The sequence below is a fragment of the Alligator mississippiensis genome, chromosome 4, assembly GCF_030867095.1.
Source record: "Alligator mississippiensis isolate rAllMis1 chromosome 4, rAllMis1, whole genome shotgun sequence".
NCBI classification, from domain to species: domain Eukaryota; kingdom Metazoa; phylum Chordata; order Crocodylia; family Alligatoridae; genus Alligator; species Alligator mississippiensis.
Genome location: NC_081827.1, coordinates 224833532 through 224846644, shown reverse-complemented (window position 1 = coordinate 224846644; position 13113 = coordinate 224833532). Strand labels below are relative to the sequence as shown.

General features: G+C 43.5%; 1 protein-coding gene across 1 annotated transcript in view; it reads left to right on the top strand.

The window, feature by feature from the left end:
* Positions 1 to 2055: 2055 nt before the first annotated feature.
* Positions 2056 to 13113, top strand: part of KCNJ3 (potassium inwardly rectifying channel subfamily J member 3) — a 178488-nt gene continuing 167430 nt past the window's right edge. Inside the window, exon 1 of the mRNA XM_006265126.3 lies at positions 2056 to 3332. Coding sequence (XP_006265188.1) covers positions 2646 to 3332 — 687 coding nt within the window. The 5' untranslated portion in view covers positions 2056 to 2645. The remainder of the gene's footprint in view (positions 3333 to 13113) is intronic.

Here is a 13113-nt window from a genome sequence, read left to right as displayed (position 1 = left end):
GCAGCTAAGTAGGTGGTGCATGGAGCACAGCTGCAGCTAGGGTGGCTTTGTGCTGAGCAATCAGAGCAGCAGGTTCACAGGATCAGAGCCTGGACAAAGCCTTGCTTTGCTCCCAGTCACCCCAAGTACCTTTTGGCAAGGAGCAGGGGTGATGACCTGGGGGCTTTGTCCCCTGCAGGTGCAGGCAGGGCAACCAGGGGTGCAAACTCAAAGACAACTCACTGCAGCCTGTGCTGGGGAATGGGAACAAGAACATCTGTGTAGTGTCTGGGAGGTTGATATATTTCCCTCAGAGGGAGGAGGGTCTACCCCCCGCTCCTCTCCATGCTCCCCAGTCCTTGTCTCAATCATTGGCAGGGTGATTTTAAAGGAACATGAATGGATATTTTAAACAAGGGCACCCCTTGCCCCCAAACTGGCTTTCCTGCTCCTTCACCATCTACTTAATTTTAAGAAACCAGTTTTCAGGATAATGGTTTTGTGACCATTTTCCCTCCAGGCCTCTGTAGAGCTATTTGGCCACAGGCTACGGAAAGTCTAAGAGCTGCTGGCCTAGCTGAGCCTGTAGCAGAGCAGCTCCAGTGCTCCTACATTTCCATCAGTCATGTAAACCACATTTGTAGCTTTTGTTTTTTTGGGTGTGTTCAACAGGTGGCTACCTGGGAATATCTGTGGTTTCCACCTTGTCCCCATTCTCTCCCATCTTGAGAGGTGGGGGGAAGACAATGGGGAGGACTGCAGTATGGGAGGCACAAGTTTTAGTCAGCTGTTAAATGGGGGCTGAGGGACTGGCTAAAGGAGGAAGAGCAATGCAGTGTCTTGCCTCTAGGGCAGTAGTTCCCAAACTGTGGGTTGTGATCCCAAATGGGGTTGCAACATCAGCAGAGTGGGTTATGGGGGTGGGGAGCCGAGAGGGGCCATGTTGAGGAAATGGGGCCAGAAATGGGGTCATGCTGAGGCAAAGTTTGGGAAGCACTGCTCCAGGGCCTGTTGTGCTGCTCTTGCCCAGCAGATGAGCGAGCCTGTCCCCGCCAGCCGCAGCCATGGGGGCCCCTGCAAGAGGGCTGGAGGTGCGCGGGGTGCAGGCCCCCGTGGTGTGCACAGCGGGGGCTGAGGAACCTTGCCAGGGGCAGGTGGCAGGTTGCTGGTAAGATGGAGGAGGCTGAGGGAGATTCAGAGGAAGGGTGTAGGGGAGGCAGGACGGTGGAGAGAAGAACTGCAGATGTGGGGGAGCTGAGGAGATGGGGAAGGAGTTGGGAGGTTTGAGGATGGAGGGTAGCTGGCAGGTCGGCAGTGCCTGGGGAGGGGGCCGCTGAGGATGGGTGAAGGGGAGCAGAGGTTTGGGGACAGAGGGAAGCAGGCGAGCTGGTGGGAAGGGGAACAGGGCCGGGGGGGGAGAGGGACCGACCTCTGCGGGGAAAGTGGGGAGGAGGGAGCTAGAGGGAAAGGTGCGGGGAGATGAGCACGGGGCCGGGGAGGGGGATGCAGGCGCGCTGAGCCGCCCCAAAGCCAGGCACCTGCCGGCTGAGCCGCGCGGACAGGGGCTGCTCCCGGGGGGCCGCGGCTGGGTGGCGGCGGCGGCGGCGGAGCGAGCGAGGCTGGCGGAGGCAGGGCCAGGCGGGGCTGCAGCCCATCGCGCAGCGCCGCCCGCACAGACACACGCAGGCACAGGCACGGGTCTCGCCGCCGCCGCCGCCGCCGCCGCGGGGGAAGCGATGCTGGCCCCGGGCAGCTGAGCCCGCGCCACGGGGCGCTTGCACACGCGGGGTCCCGCTGAGCCCGCCGAGCCGGGGCAGCCGGGTGCGACTCGCCCGCCGGCACATGCGGCGATGAGCGGAGGGAGAAGGAGAAGGAGCAGCCGCTTCGGAGCCGCCGGGAGCCGCTGATCGCCCCCCGCCCATGTGCCTCGCTCGTGTCCGGCTGAGCAGCGGGGGCGGCCGCGCCGGAGCCCGGCGCCGCAGGGACGCGCTTGCTGCATCTTGCTGCCTCGGGTGATCGGCAGGGAGGGGTCGGGGTCGGGGTCGGGGGGGAGGGGGCTGCTGCCGTTCAAGAGGGGGCACCGAGCCGGGGAAGGGATGCCTTTGTGCCCGGTGCTCGCCGAAGGATAGCGCCGTGCAGGAGGAAGGAAAGAAGCAGAGGGGCGAACATCTGCTCATTTGATTGCAGCTAGTTTGCACGGAAGAAATCCGCTTCCCCCCTCTAACTTGCAGGTGCAGCAGGGGAAGTGGAATAGGAGAGGCAGAGGCGCGCAGGCAGAGGCAGGCAGCCTTGCAGGAAAGGTAAAACGGAGCCGGACATCGCTGCAGGGTCCCTGGCTTCAAGTGTATGGCGGGAGGAGGAGGAGGAAGGGAAGAGAGGGACTTTGCCTGTTAAATAGAGGGAGGAGGATTGGGGAAAGCAAAGGAGAGAGCTGGAGGGAGGGTGTAACAAAGCGGGAGAGCAAGGCAAGAAGGGACAAAAGGGAAAAAGAAAAGGCAGGCAGAGAGGAGGAGAAGGATAGAGGCACGGAGGGAGGGGGACAGGTTGAGAGTCAAGTGAAAAAGTCGGGAGGAAAGGGGTGACACGGATTCCCCTCCTCGCCCCTCTGTGCCGTGCAAAACTGGTGGTGCCTCCTCTCTGGTGACTCTGGCTGGTCTCTCCATATTATGTCTGCACTCCGAAGGAAATTTGGGGACGATTACCAGGTAGTGACCACCTCTTCCAGCGGCTCAGGCTTTCACCAGCAGCAGGCGACAGCTGCGGCCCCTAAGAGAAAGAGACAACGATTTGTGGACAAGAATGGTCGGTGCAACGTGCAGCATGGCAACCTGGGCAGCGAGACAAGCCGCTACTTGTCGGACCTCTTCACCACCCTGGTGGACCTCAAATGGCGTTGGAATCTCTTCATCTTCATCCTCACATACACTGTGGCCTGGCTCTTCATGGCCTCCATGTGGTGGATCATTGCCTACATGCGGGGCGACCTGAACAAAGCTCATGATGAAAATTACACTCCCTGTGTGGCCAATGTCTACAACTTCCCCTCTGCCTTCCTCTTCTTCATAGAGACTGAGGCCACCATTGGCTATGGCTACCGCTACATCACTGACAAATGTCCAGAAGGCATCATCCTCTTTCTCTTCCAGTCCATCCTGGGTTCCATCGTGGATGCCTTCCTCATTGGCTGCATGTTTATCAAGATGTCCCAGCCAAAGAAGCGGGCAGAGACGCTGATGTTTAGTGAGCACGCTGTCATCTCTATGCGGGATGGCAAACTTACCCTTATGTTTAGGGTGGGCAATCTTCGCAACAGCCACATGGTATCAGCGCAGATCCGCTGCAAACTACTAAAAGTAAGTGCAGAATCCTCTTGCCCTGGCATTGGCACAGGCACGTGCACCTGAAGCTCCCCTCTCCGCCCCCCACTGTCCACTGCTCTGCCATCACCAGTCCTCACACCACTTCATCTTTCCCTTCCACTTGCTGTCCAGGGTTCTCCCTGGCCTCCATCTCAAAGCCACTTTCACCTTGTCCTACATCCCTGACACTTCCACCAGAGCATGTGCACCTTCCTCTTTCTCTTTCCCTGACTTTCTCCTCCCTAGACCTCTTCAGGTCCGTCAGTTGTTTCCTTTCGTAGTATTATGACAACCTTCAGAGCACTTCATTAAGAACATTTACATGTCCTTTATCTTCCTGTTTCCACCCAGAACATTCATTTCTCCTTCCTTTCTTCTCTTGTTCAGTGCTCTTGCTCAGTGCATCACACTCCTTTTGCCCTTTTACCTTTTGGGTACTCAGATCACAATCATTCTTTTCCTTCTCTACTGCACTCTTACTTCCACCCAACCCAGAACTTATCTTCTTCTTCCTTTTCAAAGCAACAGATCTTGAGGTAGATTTCACTTTTAAACTGAGATGGATGGAGAGAAGTGTAAGCCAACACTTTTCTTTGTTCTGTGCATGGTGTTACTCTTTGGAATATCTCATTAACACAAGAATATTTTCCATAGTTGGCCTTTGATTTCTGGATTTGGGCCTCTTTAAGCTCTATTACTTCATGACAACCTTTGGTTATTGTTAATTTTTAGCATCACAATACACTTGAATGTTAAAGACAAATACAAATGATAGGTCAATGCCCTGAGGAGTATGCAGCTTATACAATTTTGAGTCACTTATTAAACAGGTAATATTCTTAAAGACAGCAATTTCCATCTAGAATCCTTCTTAACTTTCTGTGATATCTCTTTGAAACAACATTAACAGTTCTCTGGGAGACCCCTCTTTTTGCAGGTCTACTTTCATGAGTCTGAGTATAGAAGTTGTAATAATTGATTTGTACACTTTCTAAAGAAAACTGAAAAGGTGGCTTTTCTGATTGTTTAAACTATAATTTAAATATCCTTGTGAGACAGCTGAAATAGGCATAATTTACTAAAGGGAGAGATTCAAGTCAGTTTTCATCCTGTTTCATCCAAAACCTAGGAATACTTAAATTTTTTTCATTGTATTTTAGAAGACGGCATCCAACGGAAATAATACTTTAAAAAATAAATAGAATGTATGCATAAGGCGTTCAGTATTATGGTAGGGCCTCGTCTAAAGTCCACCAAAATGAGCGAACAGATTTCCTCAGCCCCAAGATCCTAGTTTGAAAATAAAATTGGCTAGAATAGGAACCTCATTGTAAGTGTGTATTAATTTTCCACTCTAAAAAACCAAAAATACTTCAAAAATATTTTTGTGGTTTATTGGTAGAAGAGACTAGGATTCCCCTGCATTCCCTGCTTGGTACCAAATCCTGCCCTCAGTTACTCTTGTGTGTTTTCATTATAGTAATGAGGACCCAGTCCTACAATTTAAATAGCATGAATGAAAACTATTGATGTGGGCACAGATATGTGTATGTCTTAGCTTTAATTAAAGGTATGGAAACCCACCATACAAGCTACCCCACAAGTCTGTTCCAACTGTTCCAAAAGGGGTTTCACCTGGGTAATGTGTCATTGTTCTTCAAAGTCCTGAGGAGGTGTGAAGACTGTTGTCCCTCCATGCCCTCAGATGTCCTTGGAGACCTTTGTTGGAACCCCGAGTCTCCTGCTTGTCTTCTATTTGGAGCAGGTAGACAATTAAAGAGGAGGGGAGCCCCATCCTGTCTGACACATGGAGGCATATCCCCTCACCATGCCTGCTCAAGGACTGTGGGCTTTCAGGATTTCAATGTGCATCCATATTAGCTTACTGATCTCACTAGGACCCACTGAAGTCATGCTGAATGTAATTTAGACCCTCAAACTTCAGCTCTGGGATCCTTAAAGGAAGGTGAAGAATCCACAGAATGATTTTGCAATATGGGGAATAATCCTTGTTAGAGTCCAAACAAGATGATGTCAACATCTTAGCCCACCCTCATTAGAGACCATCTTGCTAGAGCCCAAAATGGATACTCCCAAACAGACAAGACAGACACTACCTCCTTTTTTATCATCCTAGCTGTCAAAAAAAATCAGTCCATTATGCTCCCAATTGTCTAGTGGAAGCAGAAGTAGGCAAATTAGCTCCCTCTCTTGCCCCATGGTTCAGTACAACTGGGGAATGAGAGAGAGGTATCCTCCCCCTGCTCTTCTATACACTTAGATTGGGAGCCAGTGGGAGAATGATGGGTAACCAGGCATAGCACTTATGCCGGAGATCCCCTCCCCACTCCTTCCCCTAAGCCCTTTAGCCCAAGAGAAGAGACTGTATCTTCATTGGTGCTGTACCCATCAAAGATGTACACAGTATTGCAAGATTAGATTTAGGTGCATGTGTTCCTCTACATGGATCTAGTGGCAAGATTTTGGCATCCTGTTGCACATATTTTAAGATTCACTATGTTTAGTAGTGGTTGCGCAGCAAGTCCTTGGTTACATCCTGAATCATAGTAGAATCTCATCTCCAAATGTAGCATTGGCCCACACATTGTTTTAATTTTCAGTAATTATTTTGTTAGTATTGTAGGAGAGAAGACTTAGAAGAAATGACACTATTTAACTTGCTTCTTTATTATCTTGCTAGGGTGATTTTCATAGATCGACTGAAATAATTTGAGGAAGTACTCTAGCTTTCCCCCCAAGCATCTACTACAGGTATTTTTACATAATGAAACCAGATTTCAGTTCTGCTTCTCAATATTTATTAAAGGGGATTTTTCCCACTATTAATATCAGTTTAAATTACTAAAGTGAATTACATGTAAAATAGCCTAGTTAGTGTTCATTTTGTCTTTAGAGGGCACCAAAGCAAACCATCAAACTGCCTTATGTTATTAGGCAATGCTAACTAATTAGAGTTCAGCCTTCTGAATTTAACATACCTACATTTTATACAGGAGTTCGGACATAAGTTACATATCAGTCACAACAGTTTATAAATTAAAAAGATGCCTTGTCGTATTCTCATGATACCTCTGCAGAGAATTACCAAAGCTGAAGCTGCTCTTAAAATTTATGATTCCATAAAGAGTTGCAAATGCTATATGTATGAATGAATGAATTATAGTAAAAACTGTACTGTAGTATGTGTATATATATGGTGCTCCACAGACAGTAAACAGTGTTTGTGCATCATAGTAATAATGATTTAAATTGTCTTCCTAAAACGGCATCGATAGAAGAGTCCTTCCACATAAAATTTCTCTCTGCTTATAGAAGGAGAAGGTTCGATGCCTTTTGAAGATGGTCTCCATTATAGTCTAATGATGTAGGCTCTGAAGAGATCTTTGTGCAAGGATGGGCTACATTGGTGGTGCTCAACCTCTGAGTTACAGGGATGTGTAATCCAGCCTGCAGGGCTTCCCATGGGTCCAGAAATTTGGTAGCATGGGAATGGTGGCAGGGTTAATTGCTGCAGCTTCTAAGCATAGGGTTGCTCCATGGCTGGATCTAAGGCATAGGCCTGGGCCGGAGCACAGGATTGCACCCATAGAGCAACCCCACACCGAATCAAGCAGACTGCCCATGGGTTTCAGCCCAGGACCCACCCCCACACGACTCTTCTGGTACACAGAGCTGGAAGGTTTTGCATTATTGGGCTAAATCACTGGGTGGGGAGGGACTAGAAAAGGGTAAGTAATGGCCTTAAGCAGTGGTTTTAAACCTTTTCACTGTCCAGGAACCCCTATGCAACTTCTGTGAACTGAGCAGAACGTTATTTAACACACAATTTATTTATTACAGTGTTTACTTACCTTTACAGGGGCTGAGTGATGGGGGGACAGGAGGTTGAGGAGAGGCTGGGCATGGAACAATGTATGTTTACCTCTTCACATGCTGTTTGAGAGTATCTGGCCAAATTATACACATACATCTCAACTGGCTTTGCAGATTACCCACTGAAAAGTTAGGGACTTTGTACTTTGCATCTGTAAGATCCAGTTTTCCTGGGGGCTGAGTATACTGTGTGCTGGATAAACCTAGTTCAGCATAAAAATCTGAAGTCAGAATGATCTCGTGGGCAGAAGAACACTTTTTTAGCAAAGTATACTGTAATAAATGCACCGTCCTTTGAACAGTTTTCAATAGACGTATTTTGTATTTGCAGGATATTGCAATATTTCCATATTGAAAGGACTTTTCTCAGAACTTTGTGACCTGTGTGGAATAGTTTTTGTTTGATAAAAGCAACAAAACAGATTTCTTTTGGATACTAATGAACCTTCATTTTCTTTCAAGACAGAGTAACAGGGTTGGAATATCAAAGTAATCTTTACAGCTGGTCAATAATTGTATGACGAACTATTTGTTAACAATTCAACATTTTCAGAAAAAATCTCTTCTGGAGAATGGGGTCCTTTAAAAACCAAGAAGTTAAAATTAAAATATTTGATTTTATAGACCTCAAAGATGTTGAGGTTAAACCTCAAAGATTTTGCAAAAGAGCTTTGACAGAAGTAAAAACATCACTGCAAAAAAAAAAAAAATTCTGATGAACTCTAGTTAACTTTGCAAATCATCATAATATTCATTTGAGACTATTCCCATGCCACAAACATTAAATTTATGCAGGTTATAATACCCTTATTCAGACTGAATAGTACTTTAACCTCAGTAGGACCATTTGTGGATAATATTTGAGCTAGGATATCACAATCTGACTCTCAATGCTCTGGGTTTTCCATACTTAAGATTACTTTACAAGGTGAAAGATTCAATCCTTCATTACAGCATAGCTGTCTGTTTTTTTAATATATACACAACATACATAGTAACTAACATGAGTAAGTTATCAAGAACTACACAGTGAGCGGTAACATGGTCATGTAAGGGAGTAAAGAATAAATGCCACCTCACCCTTCAACATTTAGTTAGTTCATAGTTCCAGAGGGACACGAGTAATACATGTCGGAGGCAGTGTAAAATGACTTCTAAATCACAATGTAAATGATGTAGATTATTTGATTTAGAAAGCGTATCTTCAGATGAGACTTTGTCTGCCTTTTTCCAATTGCCTATGTCTTTTTATTCTCCCCTTCATTACAGCATTTTCACTTCATTTTTAGTCCACGTTTACCCTTTTTATTTTCTTTCTCCTGTCAATTGCATATGATCTGCTTTCTCTTTAAAAGCCCCCTTCACCTTTCTTTTCATTTTAGCTGATCACTAATTCAGAACATTTGCTACAATTAAATAGCTCACTCTGTGTAGACTGTTCCTGTTTTACCTGTCCCTGTAGGTTGAGTCTATTTAGATTGTAAATGCTTTTGAATAGGGGTTGTTTACACAAAGGGGGCTCATTTTTGGTTGTGCCTCAAGTACTGCTCTAATGAACACAATTTGTAAAGCTAATTTGAAAACATGGGTTCTTGCAACTTTGTCCAACGATTATGGATTTTATTTATAAATGATGTTTAATGCCACTACTAGCAGGGTACCTTATTTGAATTTTACAAAAGTGTTATGGACAAAACATGTTAAGTCTTGGATCCTGGAAACATTTAAGCAGATAAATAATTTACTTCATATGAACAGTCTCATTAACTCTAGTGGGACTACTGATGCATTCAAAGTTGTGCATGTGCATAAGCGTCTGCTGCTGCAGCAACTAATCGTGTTTATTTAACGTTTTTTTAAAGTTCTCTCATAGTGGTATAAAATCATTGCCATTTCAAAACAAAATTGGTTCCGTATTATTAATGAAACATTATTTAGACAAAGTTATTTTGTGTCAAGGCTCCAGACTTTTACTTCGTAGCATATGTGGACATTTTAATAATGACATTTTAAAGTTAAAAAACCCTCCAAGATATATAACCAGAAATTCTTCTAATGCTTAGGGCAGTAATTGAAGAAACAAGCCTAGAGCATCCACTTTGGCATCTTAAGACTATTAAGTAGGAGGGCAGTAAAGCATTAGCAACACTGTAAGCTGCTTTGAGCCTTTTGGAAAGAGCAGGATATAAATCTAAAAACAAATATAAATTGAATAATTTACATTTTAAAAACAAGTTTTAATAAAAAAAATCACTATGTGATCCAGGCTAGTAAACTCAAACAGTAGGGATGAACATGGAGTGGGCAGAGCCATGGCTCTTCTTTTTCAGCGTGCCAGCACACCTGAGTTGGCTAAGGGGGGCAAAACACATACTGTGTATTGAAAGCTCTATAGGAAGCACTCCCCACTTCTACTATAACTGGCATGTCCTAATCATCACAGTGCCTCTTGGATTTCTATGTAAGGATTGGTGGTGCTACGCTTGGCCCTCATGCATGGGTACTTGTCTGTAATGGAGACTCTGACACAAGATTCTTAATGGTGCAGTTTTACACCCAGGGCAGCTGTGGCAGCAGTAGCAGTGGCTGGGCCACCAGAGGCTGCAGATGGGACAGCAGGGAAGATGGCTGCTATTTTGTCCCCACTAAGTGCCTCCCCACAGGTATATCCTGATTGTAATCTGCCTGATTATGCTACCATCCTGAACCAAGACACTAGCAAAATTGGCAAAAGCTGTGCAAGTTCCAAATATGGTTGCTCCATTGTATCTCAGGGCCTTGTCACATGTTCACTTTCAATGGTTGCAAATCATTGGAATATTTTGATGTATTAAAGTTAGTGAGTGTTAGGAGATAGCCATCACCTGAAAGGGAGCAATGTTGCAATGCCACAAGGGCACTTAACACATGTTAAACTGCTTGAGCATGCATCTGTCTGCATTTTAACTGCACTTAGTAAATGCTAATTTGAACATGTGACACCACCCTTAAAACAGCTGGTATCTCATGCATCCAACAGGGTTGCATGAATATCTGGCAGTATTGTTGCTGCTACTGTCAGGAGCTCATGTTTCATGTGGGTCCCTAGTGCAGAGGTGTTATAGGACAGCTCCACATCTTGGGCAGCAGCTCCACATTGGGGCAGTGCTGGCTATTTTTGCACCCTCTTCCGAAGGCAGAAACTAGGGTTGCTGCCCCAATCATCCTTTTTCAATAACAGGCAGTGGCTTTAGGAACAGGAAGTGAGGGAAAATACCCATCTTTACCCCAGCCAATTAAAAAACAGCTGTACAAATTTCGCATTATACCCTATGCCATAGAGTTTCATGCCCTAATCCTGCTGCTGCTTAAATTAACAATAAACTGAAGGGCATAGTTACATCTGATTTATTTTCAGATGTTCAGATTACCTAATTACAATTAGCGTAAAACAACAAGAACAATATAATAAAAGGAACAGACCAAAATGTAAGTAAGAGATTTTAATGCTGTCGTGATGTAACCATGTCACCAGGAAAAATGCAAAGTCTTATTCAGCTGTGTTGTTATTTTTATAATATTAAAGTGACTGAAAGATTTCTAACAGAAGCAGTTGTCTTCCATTAATGTCCCTTAGCCTACGTGTATACATGTTTAGATAAAAAATACTGTTCCTTTGAGAAACATAGATGAGATATTTATATAAATACATTTTAAATACATCATTTGACTTTGATGTGTTTATGCAGGATTTGATGTCACAGACAACTCAGCCACTTTTAACTGTAATGGATCTGGATTCAATGTCACATTGAAATCCACTTTTAATAAAATCCCGTAAGTCTCTTGAGGCTTTTTGCACTAAAAAGGCCTATTTCACAGCTAAAACTTCAGGGCTTTAAAAATACAACCATTAGATTACATGATTTCACCAAATTATTATTTTCTGATGGACTGGCAGTAGGATTTTTGGTATTTTAAAATGTATAAAACCAGATCCGGAATAAGTCCCATAAGAAAATAAACAGACAGCTCCATTACAGAGCAATTTTTTTTGCAGGATTCTAATGACTTTAGAAACTGTTAGACTAACACATAGAGTTTTTAGAACTTCCTCCAATCTCAAAATGCAAGTATATCATTCCTATTTAAATTTATATCTATCTATCTATCTATACATCCACAAACTTTTCCTTTGCTACCTTTTTCCCAACAGATACATTTCACAGGTGACTCTTCATATTCTCTTTGCTTCCCTTCACTGACCTTTCCTTCACATCTTAGCTAGAAGAGTCCTTTACTTAGAGGCCATTATATATCTATATCTATAGATTTGCCAGAACAGATTCCTCTTTTGCTCCAAAGGTGGCTTTTTATTTCAGGGTAGCCAGTGTGCCTTCCTGTGGTGCATATAATTGGTTGGATCTTGCAATTCACAGCTGTGCTGACTACAGTGTCTTCTGCAGAACAAACCAAGGGTGCACATATACATATATATACACCAAATAAATCCATGTTTACAATCCTATTATGTTTAAGTATTGAAGCCAGATCTAAATAATAGCAATAAAATAGAGAAAATAATACAAACTGGGTTTTGCAAACAAGTAACAACATAATTTACCCAATGTATGTAATTTCATTGAACTCACTAGGATTATCCATTTGAATAAAGTTTTACGTAGGATGAACATTTACATCAGTAAAAGATTATTTTAAATTATACACATTTTGATTTAAAAGTGAAAATTCCTCTTGACCACATATGTAAAATGTTCTTGTTGATAGATATGCTAGTTTTCAACTCTTCTTTTCTATAAATAAAAGTAAACTAACTGTTAAGTAGTAAAAAATAAACTCAGCAAGAAAAAATGTGGTTACCAATAAGGGCTATAGTGATCTATGCCTGCCAACATATTTGGAGCACTAAGAAGAAGAAATAAAGAGTCAGAGCAGCAGCAGGAGCAGGGAACAAAGAAGAGAAGAAGGGGGAAACATGGCAGAGCAGCAGGCAAGGAGGTGTATTGAGTCAATAGGAAGAGAGGAGGGAGGGTGATATATTGTAAAAAAAGTGGCCTCTGTTACTATACATTATTTTTAAATTAGAAAATCAAAACTATATATAGGTTTTATTCTCAAGATTATGGTAATATTATTAAATCACTTATATCACACAATAAATCTATGGAGGCATTTGATGTAATTAAATGAATAAAGTTTTTCTATGTAGTGGTTGACAGTGGGATAATTTTCATATTACAACCTTATAATTCATAAGGTCAGAACTAACTGGAAATAAAACTGAAGGTCTCTCTGTAGTTAATAAGGCCAGAAGGGACCATTGTGCTGATCTAGTCTGACCTTTATAACACAGGCCATAGGATTTCCCTGAATTAATTTCTGTTTGAATTAGAATTTATCTTCTAGGGAAACAACTGATCTTGATTTCAAAACATCTGCTAATGAAGAACCCACCTACCAACTCCGGTAAATTCTTCAAATGGTTAAACATTGGCTGTCAAAAAGTGTGCCTTTTTTTTTGTTTAAATTTCTTCTGTCTACTTTAAGCTTAAACTTTATACATAACAGCAATCTGTTACACAGACAAATATTTAGGTTTTAGTGGGATAACCTAAATGTATAGGGACTTGTTGAATAATATAAACTTTATTGACTAATATAATATTGAAATCTAGTAACAAGTGCTAAAAAAGTGCTAAAAGCAGTTTCAGGAGTAACACCCTTTCCTTGATTCCTTCTTTCAGTTCTTGTGCAATTACAATGGGCACGGGCAAAATACAGCCTGCAGGCCAGATCCAGCTTGCCAAGGGATTTTATCCAGTCTGTGGCAGGTGCCTTGGCTCTGCTCAGCCCATGTGTAGGGGGCAGCCCAGGCCTTGGT